The sequence below is a fragment of the Heteronotia binoei genome, unplaced genomic scaffold (genome assembly GCF_032191835.1).
Source record: "Heteronotia binoei isolate CCM8104 ecotype False Entrance Well unplaced genomic scaffold, APGP_CSIRO_Hbin_v1 ptg001470l, whole genome shotgun sequence".
Classification (NCBI taxonomy): domain Eukaryota; kingdom Metazoa; phylum Chordata; class Lepidosauria; order Squamata; family Gekkonidae; genus Heteronotia; species Heteronotia binoei.
Window position 1 is genome coordinate 58,635 of NW_026800282.1, and position 22,778 is coordinate 81,412.

The 22,778-nt window shown below is 43.2% G+C and overlaps 2 protein-coding genes across 4 annotated transcripts in view; one reads left to right on the forward strand and one right to left on the reverse strand.

Moving 5' to 3' along the window:
• Positions 1–659, reverse strand: part of LOC132591071 (large ribosomal subunit protein bL21m-like) — a 42,696-nt gene extending 42,037 nt beyond the window's left edge. Inside the window, exon 1 of one of the 2 annotated variants that reach the window (XM_060263958.1) lies at positions 458–541. In XM_060263958.1, coding sequence (XP_060119941.1) covers positions 458–515 — 58 coding nt within the window. In that variant the 5' untranslated portion in view covers positions 516–541. Of the gene's footprint in view, positions 1–457 lie in introns of both variants that reach the window. The other variant, XM_060263956.1, reaches the window with a different exon arrangement.
• LOC132591070 (DNA-binding protein SMUBP-2-like) overlaps positions 503–22,778 on the forward strand; it is a 39,139-nt gene continuing 16,863 nt past the window's right edge. For both annotated transcript variants that reach the window (XM_060263954.1, XM_060263955.1), the window contains exons 1-4: positions 503–808; positions 8,832–9,004; positions 17,809–18,001; positions 20,183–20,280. In XM_060263954.1, the coding sequence (XP_060119937.1) occupies positions 726–808; positions 8,832–9,004; positions 17,809–18,001; positions 20,183–20,280 (547 nt within the window). In that variant the 5' untranslated portion in view covers positions 503–725. The remainder of the gene's footprint in view (positions 809–8,831; positions 9,005–17,808; positions 18,002–20,182; positions 20,281–22,778) is intronic.

Here is a 22,778-nt window from a genome sequence, read left to right on the forward strand (position 1 = left end):
TATCTATGTTAAAAGCATTGTTCGTATATGTATATATAAACAAAAAAAATATATAAGGGGGCACAATCTTTTACTTTTGCCCCCACTTAAAAAAAAAAATATGTAGCTGTGGCGGTAAGTCTGGTAAAGTCTGAAAGCCAGGAACAATAAAGATGGGAAAGTGGAGGACCTAGCAGTTCCGAAACAAGGAATGGAACAGATTCTGGCTTTGCTAATTGCACATGCAGGCTTCAGAAAGGCTCCTCTAATAGGAAAAATGAGAAACAAATGAGAGGAGGGGAGAATGCAAAGCATAGGCCCAAGCTCGCAGCAGAAAACTAAAAACAAACACTGCCAGAAGGGATGCAAACAGTAACGCAGACGAGATAAAGTTTCCAGGAAGAGAATCAAACCGCAACCCCGAACATAAGTGAGGCGGCAGCAACTAAAACGCCAGCCGTCCCGCACGCTGCCTTACCTCTCCCGGCTCCGCTCAAAGCACGCCCATACGAAGCCGCAAACCGCGCCACTGCCATCACTGTCTCCCACTCGCCTCTTCCCCCCCCCCCCCGTCCTAGCAACGGAAGCGGAAGTGCAATATGAGGGGAGAATGAGGAGCCTCCGCCTACTGGGGCCGGGAGGAAGCACGCGCCGGGCTGCAGAGGGCCGCCGTGGCACTTCTGAGAGTTGCTGCTGCTTCCAAGGGTACTGAGAAGTCCTGGAGAGACGCACCTGCAGTCGAGACGATGGGAACTGTAGTTCAGGATTTTGTCTCGCACCAGCTGGTGTTGTTACAGGAAGAAAGAGAGGCCGAGATATCGGAAGCCAGGTACCGCCAGCGGGCATTGGGAAGCCGTGGCCTCTTGCTGTATAGGTGTAGCTGAAGGGAGACTTGTCTAGAAAACGGTGGATGCGTTTGAATCGCGTCCATAAAATAATGATTTTAACTAAAGCGTCCCATTTTGAAGATCATATGTTTCCCAAAAAAACCCGTGAATTCTGCCGAGTACCTAGAACAGTTAAAACAAACTGCGATTAAACAGTTTAAGTTTAGCTAATACTGTTTTCTATCGGTTTAAGTTTCCTCCCCAGCTTACTTCTAAACGAGTACGAAAGCTCTATTAGAGGGTGACAGGAAGCAACCTTGTCTGCCCCCCCCCCGCCCCCGCAGTTCCTTCCAAAATATTACCAAGGCTTCATCATATGGACATATGAAGCTGCCTTATACTGAATCAGACTCTGGGTCCATCAAAGTCAGTATTGTCTACTCAGACTGGCAACGGCTTTCCAGGGTCTCAGGCTGAGGTTTTTCACACCTATTTGCCTGGACCCTTTTTTTGGAGATGCCAGGGATTGAACCTGGGACCTTCTGCTTACCAAGCAGATGCTCTACCACTGAGCCACTGTCCCTCCCCGACAGTCATTGTCAAGATCTAAACCAGGGGTGGGGAACCTTTTTTCTGCCAAGGGCCATATGGATACTTATAACATCATTAACAGACCATAAAAAATTATCAACTTAAAAAAAGTGCTCCACTGAGGGAGAATTATTCAGGTCAGCAAAATTAATGCAAATAATTGTTTTTCTATTTGAAGTAATGTGGGGAGAGCCTAATCTGGAACACACACACACATACACACCCGGCCCGCCACCCTAGGCAAATGCATAGGTTCTACAAAAAAGCCCAGCAGGAACTCAGTAGCATATTAGACCACATCCCCTAATATTAGCATATTAGGTCACACACTCAATACATTAGCATATTAGGCCACACCATCTGGGATATTCAAGTGCAAACCGAACTGTGACAGTAACTTTTCCAGGCCCTGTAGCAATACTGGCCGGCTTGCCAGGCCCCAGGGAGGCTGCCGCACAGTACATCTGGGCCCTGTAATCCCTGCCTGGTCCTGGGGAGGCTGCTGCACAGCGTGGCTGGGCCCCACAATCCTCGCTGGCCAGCCAGGCCCCAGAGAGGCTGCCACATGGCTCAGTTTGGCCCAGCAATCCCTGATGGCCACACCAAGTGACCTATACGGCCCTTGGGATGGAGGTTCCCCACCTCTGATCTAAACATATGAATGTGTGAAACTGCCTTATCCTGAATCAGGCCATTGGTCCATCAGAGTTAGTGTTGTCTCTGACTTGCAGTGGCTTTCCAGAGTCTCAGGCTGAGATCTTTCACATAGCTAGTACCTGGTCCTTTTAGCTGGAGATGCCAGAGATTGAACCTGGGACCTCCTGCATGCCAAGCACATGCTGAGCCATGGCCCCTTCCCACATTTCCAAAAGCTCTAAAAGAGGGAGATATTGCACCCCGTGGAAAGGTGCCACATGGGAGCATTGCTTTGACAGTTTACTAAACATAAAAGGACATTGAGAGGCAGTCCGATCTTGCCAAATATGCAGCCTTTAGATCATCAGAGCAGCTTAGATATCAGGTTGTATATTTAAACTATCTCCATCACCTTGATGTCTATAAATTTAGAAAAGCTTTTACTCTGCCCAGATGCTCAGTGCTTCCCTCAGCGGTTCTCGAGGGCAAGTACAAGGGGATCCCTTTTGTGCAAAGGCTTTGCCACTGTGGCTCAGGGGAAGTTGAATCCATTACACACATAATTCTTAGGTGTTCCTGGTATTAAGAGGCCTGTGTGAAATATATTGAGCCTATTTTAAAGGCAAATTCTGGGTTGATGATATCTGAATGTATCAATTTCATGTTATTGGATGGAAACTAGCTTATTTCTGAAGCCATTGCCAAGTTTTGCGCTGCCTGCTATAGTATCCAAAAGACTAATTTACTACGTTACAAAGGCGTTGTGACTTTTAAAAATTACTACCCTTTTTGTGATGCCAAAACAGATGCTTCAGTAATGCACAGTGGAGTAATAGAATGTTTTCCATTTCCAGCTTTTCAAAATCTTTTAGCCACTAAGATTTAGCCATAAATGCTTTTTATATGTTAATCTACAGCATGCAAGGAAACCACTAACGATCACTTCTATAAAAGGAAAGAAAAACAAGAAAAAGGTTGCATCTGATGAAACAGTACTAGCTCACAAAAGCTTCTGCCACAATACATTTGTTGGACTCTTAAGGTTCTTTCTTGTGTAGGTTCCAACTTTCTAACATGATTACCCATCTGGAATGTTTTAAGAAGTAATCAAGCCCAATGTATATAATTAATATGAATATGACATATGATGATGATGATGATGATGATGATGATGATGATATTGGATTTATATCCCACCCTCTACTCTGAATCTCAGAGCAGTAACAATCTCCTTTACCTCCTCCACCCCTGCACACACAACAGACACCCTGTGAGGTAGATTGGGGCTGAAAGAGCCCTCCCAGAAGCTGCCCTTTCAAGGACAGGCACTGCAAGAGCTATGGCTGACCCAAGGCCATTCCAGCAGCTGCAAGTGGAGGAGTGGAGAATCAAACCTGGTTCTCCCAGATAAGGGCCCGCACATATGCTGAGTGGATGGGTCTCAGTTAACATGGTTAATTAAAAATGCAAACCATGCTGCATCATTCTTTCCAATCTTCTAGTGCTTTAAAAACTATAATGAGGCTGAAAATGGAAGCCTTCCATTTCCATCTAATTCAGTGACACCTTATAGCAAGAGTAGCCAAACTGTGGCTCAGGAACCACATATGGCTCTTTCACACATATTTTGTGACTCTCAAAGCCACCACTGCCCCGTCAGCCAACTTGGAGAAGGCATTTGTCTTTTGGGTCGCCGCGGTCCGGAAAGGGGAATCCCCCTACCAGCCTTTGACGGTGCGCCGCTGATAGCGGCGGACAGGGTCAGGAGCTTGGGGGTGCTGTTGGAGCCTTCCTTAAAGATGGAGGCTCAGATAGCAGCCGCTGCCAAGTCCGCGTTTTTTCATCTTAGGCGGGCAAGGCAGTTGGCCCCCTTTTTGGAGCGCGACGACCTAGCAACAGTGATCCATGCCACGGTCACCTCGAGGTTAGACTACTGTAATGCCCTCTACATGGGGCTGCCCCTGTCCCGAACTCGGAAATTGCAGCTGGTGCAGAATGCCGCGGCCCGGCTGTTATTGGGTCTCCCAAAGTGGGAACACATTCAGCCGGGTCTTCGGACCCTGCACTGGCTTCCAGTAATATACCGAGTCCGGTACAAGGTGCTGGTTATCACCTTTAAAGCCCTATATGGCTTGGGACCTGTCTACCTGAAGGACCGTCTTTCCCCGCACGTTCCCCAGAGAGTACTGAGGTCGGGAACACAAAACCTCCTTACTATCCCTGGGCCGAAGGAAGCCCGTTTGAAATCCACCAGAGAAAGGGCTTTCTCTGTTATGGCCCCTACATGGTGGAATCAGCTGCCGGAAGAGGTGAGGGCCCTGCGGGACCTTGTACAGTTCCGCAGGGCCTGTAAGACGACCCTCTTCTGGCTAGCCTATACCTAGCTTGAGAATTTTAATGTAACTTGCCGGATTTCTTTTATATACAGTTGAAATATTTATTAATATTTATTGATAACCATGGTTTTATCTGTTTTTATCTGTTTTAAATGCTGATCCCTTTATATGTTTAAATACTGTAATTTTGTTGGATCTATCACTGGAAGCCGCCCTGAGCCACTTGTGGGAAGGGCGGGATATAAATCCCAAATAAATAAATAAATAAATAAATAAATAAATAAATAAATAAATAAATAAATAAATAAATCACTTCTCCAAGCCAGCCAGCAGCTTGGAGAATGCATTTAAAGTTAAAGTTGCTTTCCCTCTCTCCCTCCTCCATCTATTTGCCTTCATCCCTCCTTCCCTTTCCATCCTTCATGTCTTGCGGTTCTGAAACAACTGACATTCATGTCTTGTGGCTCTCAAACATCACATTCCATGTGGTTCTTAAGTTAAACAAGTTTGGCCACCCTGCCTTATAGGTATCTAGCTCCAATACGTGCATGATATGTGCAGTTGCTATCTCAAAAATTTTGATGGAGGAGAGGCAGTTTCATGCACACAAGAAGTTGTATAATATTGAGTTGTAGCTGAACTTTAACTGAAGTAAATAGGCAAGAATATGTGATCACTGTACACATTCAGTGCTTGTGGAGCTTTGGTTTAGGTTATGTGTATCTAGTGGGGAGGGCTGTGGCTCAGTGGCAGAGCATCTGTTTGGAATGCAGAAGGTCTCAGGTTCAGTTCCTGAGCTCTCTAGAAAAACAAGCTAACAAACAGTTCAAGTAGCAGGTGAAGTGAAAGACCTGTACCTGAGAGCCACTGTAAGTCAGAGTATACATTACTGACTTTGATGGATCAGTGGTCTCAGACTGGTCTGATTCAGTGTAAAGCAGCTTCATGTACACACCCTGTTCCTGTTCAGTGCCTATGTGTCAAACTGTGTGGGTGAATTTAAAAAAAACCCAGCTCGCTAATAGATATTTTTAAAAAAATGTAACAAATTCACTTCCTGGATTCCGAGTGCCCCCCTAATAGTTGTAAAACAGCAATTAAATGCCCTTCCAAAATATGAAAGAAAGTTTATTATATTACAAATTAGGAATTGTTTTAGGGATTTTACTGAAGCTATTGATGGTTTGATAAAATTATAGAATTTTAATAGGAAGAAGGAAAACACAAGTTAACTAATAAATTGTTTATAGAATAAAGTGAAACTATAGTTTGACCTGCAGGATTGTAATTTGAAAAGGAAGGGAAAGGAGTAATCTTGGAAATGTGAGAAAATATGAAAATATACCAGTTAATTGTGAATTCAGCTCCTTGGTTCACACCAGGTTATATTTTCAATATTCCTTAAGAATGGTAGGCTCCCAAGGTGGAACAATAGATGGTTAATATTAAATCCAGAGGAGGTCCAGAGGAGGGTGACAAAGATGGTAAGGGGTCTGGAGACCAAGTCCTATGAGGAAAGGCTGAAGGAGCTGGGGCTGTTTAGCCTGGAGAGGAGGCGGCTGAGAGGCGATATGATCACCATCTTCAAGTACCTGAAGGGCTGTCATCTATTCTAGAGGATGGTGTGGAATTCTTTTCTGTGGCCCCAGAAGGTAGAACCAGAACCAATGGGTTGAAATTAAATCAAAAGAGTTTCTGGCTCAACATTAGGAAGAACTTCCTGACCGTTAGAGCGATTCCTCAGTGGAACAGGTTTCCTCGGGAGGTGGTGGGCTCTCCTTCCTTGGAAGTTTTTAAACAGAGGCTAGATGGCCATCTGACAGCAATGAAGATCCTGTGAATTTAGGGGGAGGTGTTTGTGAGTTTCCTGTATTGTGCAGGGGGTTGGACTAGATGACCCTAGAGGTCCCTTCCAGCTCTATGATTCTATGAAATCGCTTGTTCTTACTAATTGGGCACCCTTTCTACTGAACTGATGTTAAAATCAGTTTCAGTCCTCACTAACTCTCAGCAAAGAACACTGTTGACCTTCCATGTACACGTATTTTCATTTTCAATTATATACCAATACCTCAAAGAGCCAGATACTTTTTTCTCTTTTCTTTTTCAAGTGGGCATTGTTGTCAGAATTACAGCAACACCACATTCTACCTACCCAGGCACAAATACTTAGCCTGGGAGTTTACAAATTCAGTACAGGATAAAACCCCTGTCTGAAGGAAGAATTCTAACAGGTTCAATCTAGCAGTATAATAGAGAAATCCATTGCCAGTTCTTCTGATTAAGTATTCAGAGTATAAGCACAGGATGTCATAACAATGCCTTGCATTATAGTAGAAGCAACTGAACGCTTAAGTGCTTTGAGATCAATTGTTTGGATGTGGAGTTCTGTTTTACTGTTATTAAATAAAGGGACATAATTGGTTTTATTCCACATATTTGAGTTTAATGTAGGACATCTTAACAGTTATTTAAGAGAGTTAATATTGGAATACTTGTTGAAAGACTTAAAAACACTTCCTGAAAAAGTGAATATATAAAAAAAAATGAGACCTCCAGGTTAAGGTGAGTATCCAGAGAAGTGCACAATTAATTCCACACACCCAGAGGGGATCTGAACTTGTTTCTTTAGCGGTAGCATGAAGTCATCAATTCAAAGCATCTCTGGTTCCCTAGACTCTAGGGCAGGGGTGGCCAAACTGTGGCTCTAGAGCCACATGTGGCTCTTTCACACATATTGTGTGGCTCTCAAAGCCCCCACTGCCCAATCAACTGGCTTGGAGAAGGCATTTGTCTTTTGAAATCACTTCTTTAAGCTAAGCCAGCCAGTGGCTTGGATAATGGATTTAAAGTTGCTTCCTTTCCACCTCTCTCCCATCTTCCTTCCTCCCTCCCTCCCTCTCTCCAGTATTGGGGGGGAAGTTAAGAAAGAAGGAGCACAATAAAATGTAGAGGTTCCAGAACTCTGCTCCTGTGAGCTCCTGCCCAGAATGAGGCCTGTTTCTACCCCCCTCTCTCCTCCCTCCCTCTTATGTTAAGCAAGTCTGGCCACCCCTGCTCTAGGGCCTGCAGCAAACTGCACTCCACAGAGAAGAAAGCGTATTTACCCATTTTTATTGCTCAGGGTTGAGCCTTAAATGAAGCTGCAGAAGAACTTTTATTAAAATACGAAATGACTCTTTTGGCATATTTGAAGATATTCCTTTTCCTCCATATATACTTTGTGCTTATTGCTTGATGACCAGATTCAGTATGCACAAGGTCTTGGTAGCTAACAGAATGTTCTCCAAAATTTTCTGTTTGTACATAGAAAAATGTAGAACGACTGTCTAGGGACTGCAGGTAGCTAGTGTGTGGCTTCAAAGCAAATCTATGCCTGAACCCCCGCAAAAGCCATATTTTTAAATTAGAAGTACCATGTTCTTGCCTCACCTGTAAAAATACTTTCATTACTACTAATATGTCTTCTGTTTTCTTATATTTGCCATCTCTTTATCTTTAGTATGGAAACATAATACAAATAGTAGGCCCCTTGTCCATTACTGAAGTGGAGCTGAAAAGAAGGGGGAGGGAATCTAACAAGATAGCAACCCATTTTCCTTTCCAGATTACTTAGACTGATATAAAACTATGAGGCTAAAGTATTAATTTACTTGTATCTCTGGTTCCCTTAACTCTAGGGAGCTACAGCAAAAGGAGAAGCAGCCTCTTAATGCACATGGCCATTGTGTGGCAAGGGGATGTGTGTAAGCCTTCCTCCTTACCATATACCAGATACCACTAGGTATCTGGATGGAATTAGAATGCATTTAACAGACCGCTGGTTTTATGTTTTATTAATTTACTGTTTTAATCCTTATTATGTAAATGTTTTTAAGATAAACTTATGTAAGTTTGTGTGTTGTGAGCCGCCCTGAGCCGCTTCGGTGGGAAGGGCGGGATATAAGTCGAAATATAAATAAAATAAATAAAAATAAAATAGGTAGATGAGCAGTAAATTGGTAAACTGACAAGGAATCCTGCAAGCCCCACCCCCTTGGAATAAGTCAAGAGTTTGATCTGTTTCTGTATATCTCCAAAATCAAGAGGGCATTCCTAAATTATTTTCACATTTTTGCATGTTCTGGACAGCTTTGTTGTAGCTATCATCAGCATCACCCTTGTCAAGGGGAGGGACAGTGGCTCAGGGGTAGAGCAGAAGGTCCCAGGTTCAATCCCTGGCATCTCCAAAAAAGGGTCCAGGCAAATAGGTGTGAAAAACCTCAGCTTGAGACCCTGGAGAGCCGCTGCCAGTCTGAGAAGACAATACTGACTTTGATGGACCAAGGGTCTGATTCGGTATAAGGCAGCTTCATATGTTCATATGTTCATTTCTCTTCTCAGTTTTTTGAGGGGAGAGCCAAACTTTTTAATATTTATCATTCACTTACCAGTCATTGAAATGTATTTCTCTTCTTTCCAGGGTGTGGCAGGAAAGTATCTCCTTGAAAGAACTGCAGCGCAGAGGAGTCTGCTTGCTGAAGCTTGAAATAGCCAGTCAGAGAACTGGGTTGTATGGCCAGCTGCTTGTAACTTTCCAGCCTAGAAAGCATGGCTCGGAACTTTCAGAGCTGCCTTGTAACCGTTTTGGGCCTGGTAAGTAAGTACCTGTTGACTTAAAGACGAAGTTTAGCTTTAACTGCAGAACACAGAAGTGCATGAAACCTAAGACAGCGGAGGAACGTGACCACCTCGTGGCGCAAGGAGTCTTGGAACCAGTGTCAAATGCATGGTGGGAGACCCCCCATAGTGACCCCAGTGAAGCCGAATGGCAGTGTCCACATCTGCGCTGACTACAAATGTACCATTAACAAGGCTTTGCAGGACCACGCCTACCAGTCCCTGTGGTCAGCCATGTTCTAACTTCACTGGCAGGGGCTAGAATTTTTGCAAAGTTGTACCTAGTCCAGGCCAAGGGCTTTTTTTGTAGCAGGATCTCCTTTGCATATTAGGCCACAACCCCATAATATAGCCAGTCCTCATGGAGCTTTTAGTAGGTGCTGTACTAAGAGCCCTGTAAGCTCCAGGAGGATTGGCTACATCAGGGGTGTGTGGCCTAATACGCAAAGGAGTCCCTGCTACAAAAAAAGCCCTGCGCAGGCCTGTCAACAACTTCCCATCAACAAGGCCACAGCGGAGGCGCAAACCATCATAACACACAGGGGCTCCTTCCGTGTCAAGCACCTACAATCTGGGGTTAGCGTTGCCCCGGGGATCTTCCAGAACTTAATGGACTCTCTCTTAAAAGGCATCCCCAGTATCCAGCCATTCTTTGACAATGTGCTGTTCATCGCAGCAAACAAGGAGGAGTTCGCCATTTGCCTCCGAACTATGCTGCAATGCTTCAAGTTGGCCAGGCTGAGGGTAAAGAAGGAAAAGTGCCTCCTGAGGGTCCCCCACGTCGATTTCTTGAGTTGATGGAATCCACCATGGATGCTGATGGAATCCACCCTGCGCAAGAAAAGGTCTGGTCCATCTGAGATGCCCCTGCACCTACCAACAAGGCGGAACTTCAGGTGTTCCTAGGCCTCCTAAATGTTTACCATGCAGTCCTTCTCCACAAGGCGGCAGTAGCCGAGCCCCTACATCAGCTACTGGATAAAAATGCACCCTGGGTCTGGGGCCTCCAGCATCCCACCACCTTCCAAATGGTTAAGGACTTACTTCATACAGCTTGCTGGCGCACTGTGATGAGCGGCTACCCATCAACTTGGCCTGTGACACTTCCCCTTAGGGGGTTGGTGCTGTCTTGGCCCATCTGCTACTGGATGGCTATGAGGTCCTGGTAGCCTACTACTCAAAGACTCTCCAATCTCCTGAGCGCAACTATGCGCAAATAGATAAGGAGGGCCTGGCCATAGTCACTGGAGTAAAAAAAAATTCCACAGCTACGTGTACGGGCGGCCTTTCACCATCCTGACAGACCACAAGCTGCTGCTCTGCCTCTTTGCCCCTGACCGCCAGACACCACTCTGGGTCCTACGTTGGTCCATTTTCCTGGCCAGGTACTAATACTCACTACAGTACCGCTGGAGAAGGCGATGGTTCATGCCAATGCCTTCAGCTGCTCCCGTCGGGAGACCCAGACCCCGCTCCTGCACACCAGATTCTCCTGATCAAGAATCTCCTGGATTGCCCAGTGCACATGAAGAACATTGCATGCTTGTCGACCAAGGACCACATCCTCTCCTGAGTTTTGGACTGGGTGTGGAGGGGATGGCCCACTAAGTCGGGTGGGCCTGGATTTTGCAGCTTACGTGTCCTGCCGTGATGAACTCTCCACACACAAGGGGTTCCTCCTTTGGGAAAGCGGGTCCTGACTGCTCTGCACAAGACTCATCCGGGGTGGTAAGGATGAAGGCACTTGCCTGCAGCTACCTGTAGTGGCCAGGGATTGACAACACAATCGAGTCTTGGGTTGCCAGGTGCCAACCTGTCAGGAGACCAGACTGGCACCACCCCATGCCCCAGTGCATCATTGGGAGTCCACCGCACACCCTGGTCCCGCCTACATTTGGACTTTGCTGGGCCCTTCCAGGGACAAATCTTCTTCCCGATAGTGGACTCTTTCTCCAAATGGCTGGAAGTAGTCCCTGTTGCTTCTACCTCCTCACAGGCGGCCATCAGCGCCCTCTGCAGGGCCTTTGCTACACATGGCCTGTCAGATACTCTCGTCACTGACAATGGGATGGCCTTCATGTCAGCTGAGTTCCTGGACTTTTGCACTCGAAATCTGATATGGCACATCAGATCAGTGCCCTTCCACCAGGCCACCAATGGCCAGGCGGAACGGATGGTGCGGGCCACCAAGGAATCTCTCCACCGCATCATCCACAGGAACTGGGAGGCCTGCCTCGCAGACTTCCTTCTGAGGCCGCACACCCTCTCTTGCGCTGCCACAGGCCACAGCCCAGCCAAGCTTCTCATGGGTTGGCGGCTGTCCACCCTCCTAGACTGGCTGCATCCACACAAAGCCCTGGACCTACAAGCATTTCCCGAAGTGCTCTGGCTTCTCCGAGGGTTCACTCCGGGGGACCCAGTCTACACCCAGAACTTTTCGGGTGGCCCAGCATGGGTTCCTACTAGGATTATGGAAGTTATGGGGGCTGTGTCATATGAGGTCACGACAGAGAGCAGCCTCACCCTCCGGTGCCACATAGACCAGCTGCAGTCCCACGCGCCCCCCCCCCCCAGAGGACGTCACCACAAGTCAGAGCCCCAGTGGTCAGCCAGGAACCAGCTCTCGCCCCACTGGCCGAGCTGACTGCACCTGAGGCCCCTGCACCTTCAGCCATCACGCCAGCATCCCCAGCCCCTCCATACACTATTGCAGAAGCCACAGGGTCTGAGCAAGCACCAGCCATGGTTACGCCCATTCCTGCACCCAGGCGCTCAACGTGGGAGCAATGCAGGCCTGCACACCTCAAGGACTTTGTATGTTAGGGCTTGCGGACTAGTGGGGGAGGAATGTTGTGTATGTGATTCTGTATCTGTTGTTGATTGCTAGTTCCTGCCTGACTCATTGGAGCCTTTAGGATTGAGCTTGGGGATACAGTAACAATGGGAAGCAGGATTCAGATCTCTGCTTCCCTGAACCAATCACCATTGTCATTCTAGCGTGGGAACTTTGCAGTGTATATATTTGGCCTCATTGGCCCAGTTCAGTAGTCTTAGTCTGCTTATTACCGTGCTGTAATCATAATAAAAGAGCTTTGATTCACCGCTATTAGTCTCCTCATGCATTGGACCCACTATTTAACAGAAAGGGTACAAGGGGGGAGACTGAAGCTCCCCCTCCCTGTGTACCATGGTCCTGATCCTAATTGGGCACTGTGCTCATAGGAATTGAGAACCTACAGCCATGAGTAGTGTTACATCTGACTCTGATCAGTGACCCAGGCCCAACCTGTGTATTCCTTAATATATGATCTGAAAGGCTGCATGAAATACTCTTCCCCCCCCACCACCACCAAAGGAATTTTCTTGGGGAGGGAGGACTGCTAGCCGGCCATATGTGTTTATGATCTGTGTTGTTATGGCATTGTGCTGGAGAATGCTTTGTTTTTCTTTCTCCTTCCACAAGAGAGAGAGAGAGAACACCTGTGCATAGCCTTCAGAATCTGGTTTTGTGTATAATAGCCAAAGGGCATCTTCTTTTCACCCCTTCAGGAAGAGGAGAACTCCATGAGGGGATAGGCAGCAAGGAGAGAGACAGGCACCCCAACCCAGCATGGACTTTCTCAAATATAGGTGTTCACTTTGTGCCTTACTTAATCTTAGAGAACCTATAGGTCTTTAAGACCTAAGAAGAATATGGCCCTGGGGATAATTCTTACTTTTCACATAAAATGAAGCAAATATTTAGTAGCACACCTAAATTCACTCTTCACGTTTGATAGCTGGCATGCATGATGGTGGTGATTTCAGTCCTGCCACACCATCGTATCCTTGGTTACTTTGAAATAAAAGACAGTCTGGAAATATATTGTGTGGAGTGTAGGCAAATATGGACTTTGGAAAGAGCCCCTAGAGCCTTCAAAAATGAACCATCTCTCAAATGCACCATCACCTCACAATCCAGCAACTATACACATAGGTTTCTATAAAAAGGTTTCCAGATACCTATAAGTCCATACACATTTGTTATCTATATGCCACACATTCAAATAGTGATAGAGTTCTCATTTTACTGGTGGTGGGCATTTACTTTTCCAGTGCTGTAATACGAGTCTTTTGGCTGTAGTAAGGGCACTGAAGGTCTATCTTCATTGACCATCAATTAGCCTCCAAGAAATGAGCAGATAGTTAAAAAGTATATATGCATCCTAAAAACATCAATGAACATTCTAATACAAAATTGGTAATGACTTTTCCCAAGAATAAACAAATGACTGGACATACACAAAGCATAGGTTTAAGTGACATATCCTATGAGTAATAATGGCAGCCATTAGACATTTTACTCAGACCTTTGCCAAAGAGTCTATGTGGTGTCCAGTATATCCTAAACATAATTTTTTGTTGGATGAATCACAACTTAAGATCCATGGGGAGAACAGGTATACATTTCATATTCCATTGCTTGGGCAACGGAGGGCAATCTAGCTTATTATTCCATTCATTTCTGAAACTCTGCATATAATATTAACAGACATCCAATATTTATAGACAAATCTTGCAGGTTTCATTTTCTGCGTCTTTTCAGTTAGAGTTTTCAGAAGTCAAGGGGACTTTGAGACACTTAGTGCTGCAAAGCCACATTTAGATGCAAACAGGTTGCATTTGTAAACACTCATTCAACAGACCTTAGCTGAGAAAATGACAAAAACTCATCATCATAGGTTGTCAGTTGGTCTAAAGGAAAAATTTCCCTATCAGTGCAAGCCTTCCATCAAAAAAAGAGAAAGATTTCTTCCCAATTTCTAGGTCTGGATTGGCCCATACTGTTAAATTAGCATGTGAAAATGGATCCAGTTCATATTATGCACCATTGTTCTCTAGCTGCAGAAATAACAGAAGGAATGGGATCCAGTCTACCATAAGTATACCCTAATGCACCGGGGGGCACCGGAAAACAAGCCTCCAAAAGAGCCTAAGATGGATAGTCCAACTACAAGGAGCAATCCCAATAATTAGTACAAGTTGATGAGTATGCCTGGTGATATAAACTAAAATCAGGGAAGCAAAATTTAAAGTTGCCTATCTGTCCAAATTCAAAACTTTATCAGCATTTAATTTGTTAAAATTTAGCATAATATGTGTAATATCTCTAAAAATCTGTGTTTCAAGATAAGTAATGACATCTGGGCACCACCGAAAGCAAATTGTCCATAAGCAAATACACTGCATGACATATTGTCATCCAGTGGCATCAACTCAGATTTTGCGCAGTTAATCAAATCTCCAAGCAAATCTCCAAAGGTATTAATCATATTCATTAATGCAAGAATGGAAGACTAAGGTTCCAAAATAAATAATAAAAGATCATCTTCATAAGGAACAATCTTAAATTCAAGAGAGTTATGTACAAAGCCATGATTAACATTATTTTGTTTAAAGACAACCTGGGGTTCCAGACTTCGAACAAAAATAACAGGAGAAAAAGGTCAATGCTGTTGAGTATCCTTTAAGAGGAATAATGTGGAAAATATGCCATTAGTCAGCATTCTAGACCTGGAAGATGAATAAAGAATTCTAATACACTTCAGAAATTCATGAGGAAAGCCAAATTTAGACAAAGTAGCAAAGGTAAATTTCCAGTATATTTTGTCAAAAGCTTTTTTCAGCATCAGTTGAGATAATGGCAACCTGATCAGATCTCTTACTATTTAGAGCAATTAGATCAGTGACCAGACTAAGATTATCAGAGCCTTGCCTACTTTGAATAAATCCTACCTGGTCTATGTGTAGAAAAATAGAAGAGATTGGATTTATACCCTGCCCTTCAATTAGAGTCTCATAGCAGTTTACAATCTCCATTCCCTTCCTCTCCCCATGACAGACACCCTGTGAGGTAGGTGGGGCTGAGAGAGCTCTTTCAAGAACTGTGGCTGACCCAAGGTTACTCAGCAGGTGCATGTGGAGGAGCAAGGCATCAAACCTGGCTCTCCCAGATTAGAGTCCATGCACTTAACCAGTACAACAAAGTTGTAACAGCCTTTTGAAGTATGTTAGCAAGAATAGCTATCAATATTTTGGCATCTACAATCATCGAGGAAGTAGATTGAAAATTTGGGCACTGATTTTGGTCTTCACCAGATTTTGCAATCACAATGGCATAGGCATCATATAATGACAATGGTAATGAACAAGACTCAAAAATTTCGTTATACAATTGCTGAAGTTTTGGAATTAAGAAATATGAAAATGTTTTATACCATTCAATTGGCAACCCATCTGGTCTTGGAGATTTGCCTGTATATTCATATGAAGTAACACTGCCTTATTTCATCCATGTGCAAAGATTCAACAAGAATCTATTGCTGAATACTACTAAACATGGAAGAGCAAGGTGGGAAAAAAGTGTTTCCAAAACTTTTCCTGAAAATTCTTTGCCTTTACTGAATTGTACAGTAAACTGAATTTATTTCAGTACAGACAGCATGTATTGTATTCTTCTCATCTTTGGTCAAAGGAATATAGTTCTTATTCTTTCACTGTCTTAAACAATAGCTTTTATAATGATTTAAGACACCCAACAGCCTAGATTTAAATCATTGGTATTAATCAAATGGTTGGTACTTCCGTTTGCTTTCCAAACCAGGAAATATTCTTACTCACCATTAGTACATTTTTTTAAAGGAGCCTGAACAATATTTACATAAAATTGGTATTATTTAGATCTATAAATGTGGTTGTGAGTATATAAAACATTAGTAATGTCTGCCCAGAGTTTGTCCTCATCAAACTCCCAATCATTTATCTATATCTGGATGCTTACTCCAAGGTTTCTGGGTAAGCTTTTTCTAATTCTCTATAACCCAGGATCAGAGCTGGACCAAAGTACTCCAAATCATTACCCGTAGTTGCCTTGAATGATCCGTCTTTAAGGAGTTTCCTGTTTCCATTTTTGGCTTTTGTTTTGTTTTAATTGAAAATTTGCTGGAAGTCTTTCACATTCAATTGAGCTTTATCTGTATTCTTGGGCATCTGGGAATTGTTGTATGTCTGTGCTTTAGCACGGGAGAATACACAGTCCATTGATACATATTGCCTACGGCAGTGTCAGGATTGGGCTGTAATAATGAAGACTTTTCTGGATTTCCCATTGGTATTCTGGAATCCAGAGAGGGACTCACATAAAGTATAAAAAGAAAATGAGATTACCCAGTTACTTTTAGTAGAGGTTTCTGTTGAGACACATAACTGGTTTTACATGAATCCAGAAGCCAGCTTCTAATACTTGTGACCTGTCTCCTCCTTCCATGCGACACTGAAAGTGGGATAGTTACCAGGAATCAAATGCTTGGTAACATTATAACTGTATAGTAAACCTGAACATTGATGCATTTTCCTCCAAAGGGCTTCCCAGCATCCAGATTTGCTGCACAGTCTTTCATTTCACTCAGATCGTATGAGCTTTTATCTCTGTGAACTACCATCTTTGCTCAGACTTTTGAAAGAGCCCATCTGTAAGGTTACCTTTAATATTCTCAAATGTTAGCTATTCTAGAATATTGAAGCAAATCTAAGAGGAAGTCAGGGTTGCCAAGGTTTGCTTGGTTCCATTGCTTAGGTCTTATACCATGCCCAGTTACATACCGGGTTCGTTACAAAGTGCTGGTCATCACCTTTAAAGCCCTATATGGTCGAGGACCTGTCTACCTTAGGGACCGTCTTTCCCCATACGAACCCCAGAGAGCACTGAGGTCAGCTGGAAAAAACTTGCTGACCACCCCCGGACCAAGAGAGGTGAAGCTGCAATGCACCCGTAATCGGGCCTTCTCCTCTGTAGCCCCGAACCTATGGAACCAACTTCCAGAGGAAATGCGGGCCCTGCGGAACCTTGAACAATTCCGCAGGGCCTGCAAAACTTTCCTCTTTCGACTGGCTTTCGCTGATGAAGGAAGTGATTGCTGATGAAGGAAGTGACTGCTAAGGATTACCGCCATCATATAAAGAACAAACAGCACTAGCACTTTTATTACTAATTAATTAATCAATTTTAAATTTATTAGAATTTTAACATTAAATGTAACTTTGTTGTTTTGTTGTTTTTGTATAATTGAATGATGTTGTCAGCCGCCCTGAGCCTGCTTCGGCGGGGAGGGCGGGATATAAATAAAATTACCTACCTACCTACCTACCTAGTTCTCTCTAATTTGCATAACTAAACTGTTTGTTCAGCCAAATCCGCCAACTTCCTCAATTGTGTTGGAACCAAGTAAGCAATAGAGCATGCCTATATATGAAAGCATGTCAGTTTCTGCATCAATGCAAGGCAGAGTTTTTTCTTTTAAAGGCATATTCAAGGCACCATTTTCCATGTTCTTCATTTGACAATCTTGAGCTAAAATGGAAATATAACAAGAGTCAGTACACATATCTTTAAAATGCAGGTTGGTTTCTAGTAGGATTTATGCTGTATCTTTCTAAGCAATGGGCCAGCATGGGCCAAACTTTTGAAATTTCAAGATATGAAATTGTGCACACAAAGTAAAATTCTGTGCTCTTTCTGTCTTGTTTTTAAGGGCATGTTTTGCAAGGGGTTTTGATGGGGCTAGTGGATAAGTGGGAATCCTGAGAGATGTAAGCAGCTAGTTCTGCAGACCTGGATGACTGAATTGCAAGATGTAGCATCCATTGCTGAGGAATAGAATGCTTAACTGTAGTGTTTCTACTAAAACATTTACTGTTTCATGCTCTGCATTTTCCTTTCTGCAATGTTTTCTCTTCCACAGGTGACATTGTGGGGCTATATGAAATGGATGGCCAAAAGGATCAACTGGCCACAGGAATTGTCACCCGCATGGCCCCCAAGTTAATTACAATTGCAGTTGATGAGCCCCATAATAGCCCTGTGAGCCTGGACCAAGAGAATTCTTATCGTCTGCTGAAACTTACCAATGATGTTACGTATAAGAGACTTAAAAGGTACGTTTGGTTATTTATTTACTTACTAAATTTATATCCCATCTTTCTTCACCAGCAGAGATCCTGAAATAGCTTATATCATTATTCTGTCTTCCATTTATCCTCACAACAACCTGAAGTATAAGACTGGCACAGTGAGCTTCCATGGCAGCGGAGATTCAGACTTGGATCTTCAAGATCCTAGCCTGTGCTCTACCCGCAATACCATGCTGTTACTCTTTTAACACAAGACAGTTGTGTTAACTCTTTTAACACAAGACAGTTCTAGTTATCTGATGTATTAAATAGAAAGCAACAGAGGATAATCACAGTAAAAATCAGTAATATCAAAGCAAAATCTGTGATCATAAAGCACTATTGAATAACCACTGCTATTGGTACAATTGAATGAAGGCAGTCTCCCAGAATGTTATGAATTCCAGCGATGTGATAAAATGTACAATATCTTCAAATGATGTGGTAAAGTGTACAATAACAATACGTATTCCCGGTATCAGCTGTGTTTCGGGACAATATTCTCCTTCATCAAGGATAATTCCACTCAACTTCACATGACTATTTTACTCAGAGTAAACCATATATGCTAATGAGACTTTAGTTCATAATACATCTGGCATCAGCTCTTCCGTGGTCTAGGCTAGATTCAGTCTGTGTTCATTGAAGAGATGTTGCCTGTTGTACGTTGAACTGAAGCCTCACCAAAGAACATTTCATACTCTGAGAAAAGACAAAATTCAGTTTGTGACCGTGGAAGAGCTGATGCCAGATGTATTATGAACCACTGCCAATAGTATTGGTTATTCAGTAGTGCTTTATGATCACAGGTTTTGCTTTGATATTATTAAATAGAAAGCAAACATGCCTTTACAATGGATGTAATATTTTCTAAAGTCCTTTCAAAGTTGTAATAACTAATGAGGGAGATTATTTGGTTCCTTCTGCTTTATCTCTTGTACCCTGCTACAAGACCACAAGCAGTGCAGAAGGGCCCAGAATGCTTTATCAAGTGTCTGTTTTGATATCTGTATTTGTAGTAGAGTGCTTTCTTAGTTCAGAGCAGATGATGTTGGGAGATCCACAGTCATGTCTTCAACCATCTTTTGGAGGACAGTTGCTGGTGAAGTTGAGATCACAGCCACATTGAGGGTAAAGAGGAATAATGCTTCCACTCTTGTAAGTTTTTGCAAATCAAAATTGCGTTGTTGTAATCTTTTAAAGAAAAAAAGGCGGCCTTAAGATGATACCCATCTTCTTTCCTTTGAAGGGTTTGATTTGTGAAATTGTACAGGAGTGGAAGAGTTAAACCTTCTCTCCCCCTTGCAGCTCCCACATGATTCAGGTCTGTGCACAACTATAATTTGACATTCAAAGACTGGCAAGTCTGTGACTTTTGTCATATCTTGTTTGACCTTTTCTCAGTCTAGTGTTATGGGGAGTAAGGTGCCTCTCTCCTTGCAGTTCCATAGATTGCAAGCAGTGAAGCGACACCCAGCACTGGAGACTTTTCTTAAATAGCAGATGACCACAGTAAGGAAAGCAGCTGGGTCAGATGCAGTATGTAGATATTTCTCTGTTTGACTTGGCTTTACTGGGTTTCTGTGTGGCTGCCTGACTGCCCCACATTTTGGTGCTGGCAACATTTTTTAATAACAGGAATTGTGTTGGTTGCTTCAAGGGATACAAGCTTTGCTATCATGTTTTTATACTGTGGCAGTTGTATATAATGATAATCTGGGTGGTTCTCCCTTTTAAGACTGGATCTTATTAAAGCAAGTTACCTCCAGGTGATCAGAGCAGTGCCTTGAGTTCTATATTTGAAGAAAGATAGCTTATAAATGCCATAATAAAAAACACTAAAATAGCCATACATATCTATTGTTTCCCTCCCCTCTCCCCATGGCTAGAAACAGTAATACCCTGTGGTTAGAATATGTGCACTGACATGAAGAGTGCTGGGCTTGCAAAAAATAGTAAAATATTTTTTGGAGAGAAAGTGAAGTGGAACCTAATGTAACCCCACAGTTTCTAATTGCTGCTGAACTCTAAAAAAAAGTCTCTATAACCGCTTATCCTTAAGTGGCACTACGTAAATTCCTTTTAGTGATATGGGATGTTGACGTTTTTTGAAGTCAGTAAAGGAATTGTCTTTAAGAGCTCCTTCTTTGTATTCTTTTTTGTCAGGGCTTTAAACACACTCAGTCAGTATCACTCTGGCCCATCATCTGGTCTTATTGATGTCCTCTTTGGTACTTCTGAACCTAGTGACTCCAGTGATACAAGTAAGTACTTTGTCTTTTCTTTTTCAATGTAGATAAAACCATGGAAGTCACAGAAACTGAAGCAGTCACAGCAGTATGTGCTTTCCCAACAGGGATATTGTACTTATTGAGTGTCTTTGTGCTCATTCACTGTAGTCCTAAGCAGAGTCACATCCTTCTAAGTCTACTGAAGTCAACGGGCTTAGAAGGGTATAATTCTCCTCAGGGTCCCTCATGAGTCCTGATTCCCTAAATGCTTTGAAACAAAAATGCAAACTGAGGATCTGATTCAGTGCTGAGTCCTCTATAACCTGCCTCCTACCCCTTGCAATGGTACTCTCCCTCCATCACTCTCACAATCACACAATTTCAGGGTAAATGATTACACAGAAGGGATTTGATCGTGCAGCGATGCCAATACTTTTGAGGAATATCCATGTGTCTGGGATCCTACCATTGGCCACTGGTCAGTAGCTAGACTCCCCACCTCACCTGTTCCATTCTTGTGATGTACATGATGCTTGCTGTTAGCCATCAAGCAGTAGGGTGATGCATGTATGTTTGCTAGCAATCCCATATAAGACTTCCCCTATTTTAGCCTCAATGGCTACTTTCTTCTATCCACCAGTTGTTGGTTCTTCACTGGTTAATGTGATATTAGATAGAGGAATAGGGGCCTTAGAAATGTTCCCCAGAGTTGTTGTAATCAGAAATTCATAGAGAAGGGGAAGTCAGTGGCAGATAGCCAGAATGATTGCAAAATCCAAAGCTGAAGTGCAGTTCCTGATTCAGTGCAGGCTTTGTTTTTTTAATGGGGCCTATCCAGATATCCATGATAGGGCCCCACACCCACAGTGCCATCCTATGCATAGGTACTCCAGTCCTTTGATTTTGAAGGGAAGGCTGGAGTATCTGTGCATAGGATAGCACTGCCAATCTGATCCTTCCAGTTTTTGTAGTTATTCCTGACACCAGGACCAATGCGCTCAAATTGCTTTCAAAGTACACCATAACTTCCACAATATAATAGGTCTTAAGTAATAAATATATGCACTATTAAGTGGTTTTCTTGCTGTGCAAACAAAATAACCCAGTTGTTCTTAAGAAGAATACCTGGACAAAAAAGGTCACAGTCACTTCAGATCCCCTTACATGGCCAAGACTTGAAAAATCTAATCAACAAGGCATACCATCTTGTCCAGGTCAGTCATTGGGGAATACTGGCACATGCTTTGTTATGCAACGGTTTGCCAGATGTTTAATTAAGATTTACTACAAGCACATGGCAGAGCACTCTTGAGACAATTTCGATCAAAGTGCAGGTAGGGGATAATATTTTATATGTCTTTACATTTTAAAAAGCTTATCTGAACACAGGAAACTAGCTCATCAAGAAGGTTGTTGCATGTTACATTTGTGTAAAGATTGCTGGTAACCACCAGAGGGCAGTGTTCTCCCATAAGCATCACATATGTAGCCAATCTGTTACCACTCTTATTTTTATCACATCATTTCTTGAAATTAAATAATCATTTTGTGGAGAGTTCTGTATGGTGGAACTACTTGTGTACTATTCGTGCTGATGGGAATGTTATGGTGCTGTCAAGGAGGGTCTGCAAAGGTTCTTTCATTTGTATTTCTGGTGATTTCCACATAGGGAAGGGCTTGTATGATTTCTGTGTTACTAGAGCAGCTGCAGATAAAGTGCAGTGACAGCTAGGGTTGCAAGATACCCTTGCCTGTCTGGTGGGGGCATTTGGGGGGGGGTGTTCCAGGGGTGGGCAGGGTAATTGCATGAGGGATGCTCTGGTATTTGGGCAAAACTCTGTGGGTTTTTGCTCCTAAAGCTATAGGGCTTGCCCAAATACCAGAATGTCCCCCATGCATACAGGCAGTTTCCCTTCAGTCATACAGTGAAGGTCCTTGTGCTGTGTTGGCAAATGCTGACAGTGCAACTTTAAAAAAATTTGCACAGCCAATCAGAAGCTCTACTGGGCAAAAGCCCTACCATGACCTAACCACTTTCTAAAAACATTTAGTGAGCACAAAGGAAAGACACTGGCAAATACTATGGTGCCCATGAGTGCCGCATTGGGGACCCTGTCCTTGGGTGGTGCAGTTATGGTATATCAGTGAGATTACTAAACCATGAAAGCCATGAAAATCAGTGAGATTATTAAACCATGAAATTCAATCCAAGTCCTCTTTTCAGTGGACTAGATGTCGCTGTCTCTTTAAGGATCTGTCTGGTTGAAGAGCCCACCAAGGCAGCTTCTCTTAAAATGTTATTTTTTTCCTTGGGGAAAAACAGGGGACAACCTTTTCCCCACCATGGCTTCAACATTTCCAAAAAAATTTCACTCAGTAAAACATGAACACTCACTAAAGATTGGCTCATTTGAATATATACACATCAGAAGGCATGGATGCATCAAGGCATAAGCTGAGTCCTGCATTAAAGTACTGTGGAAAAGTACTCCCTGTGATTTATAGTAAAAAAAAAATTAATCTCACAGTTC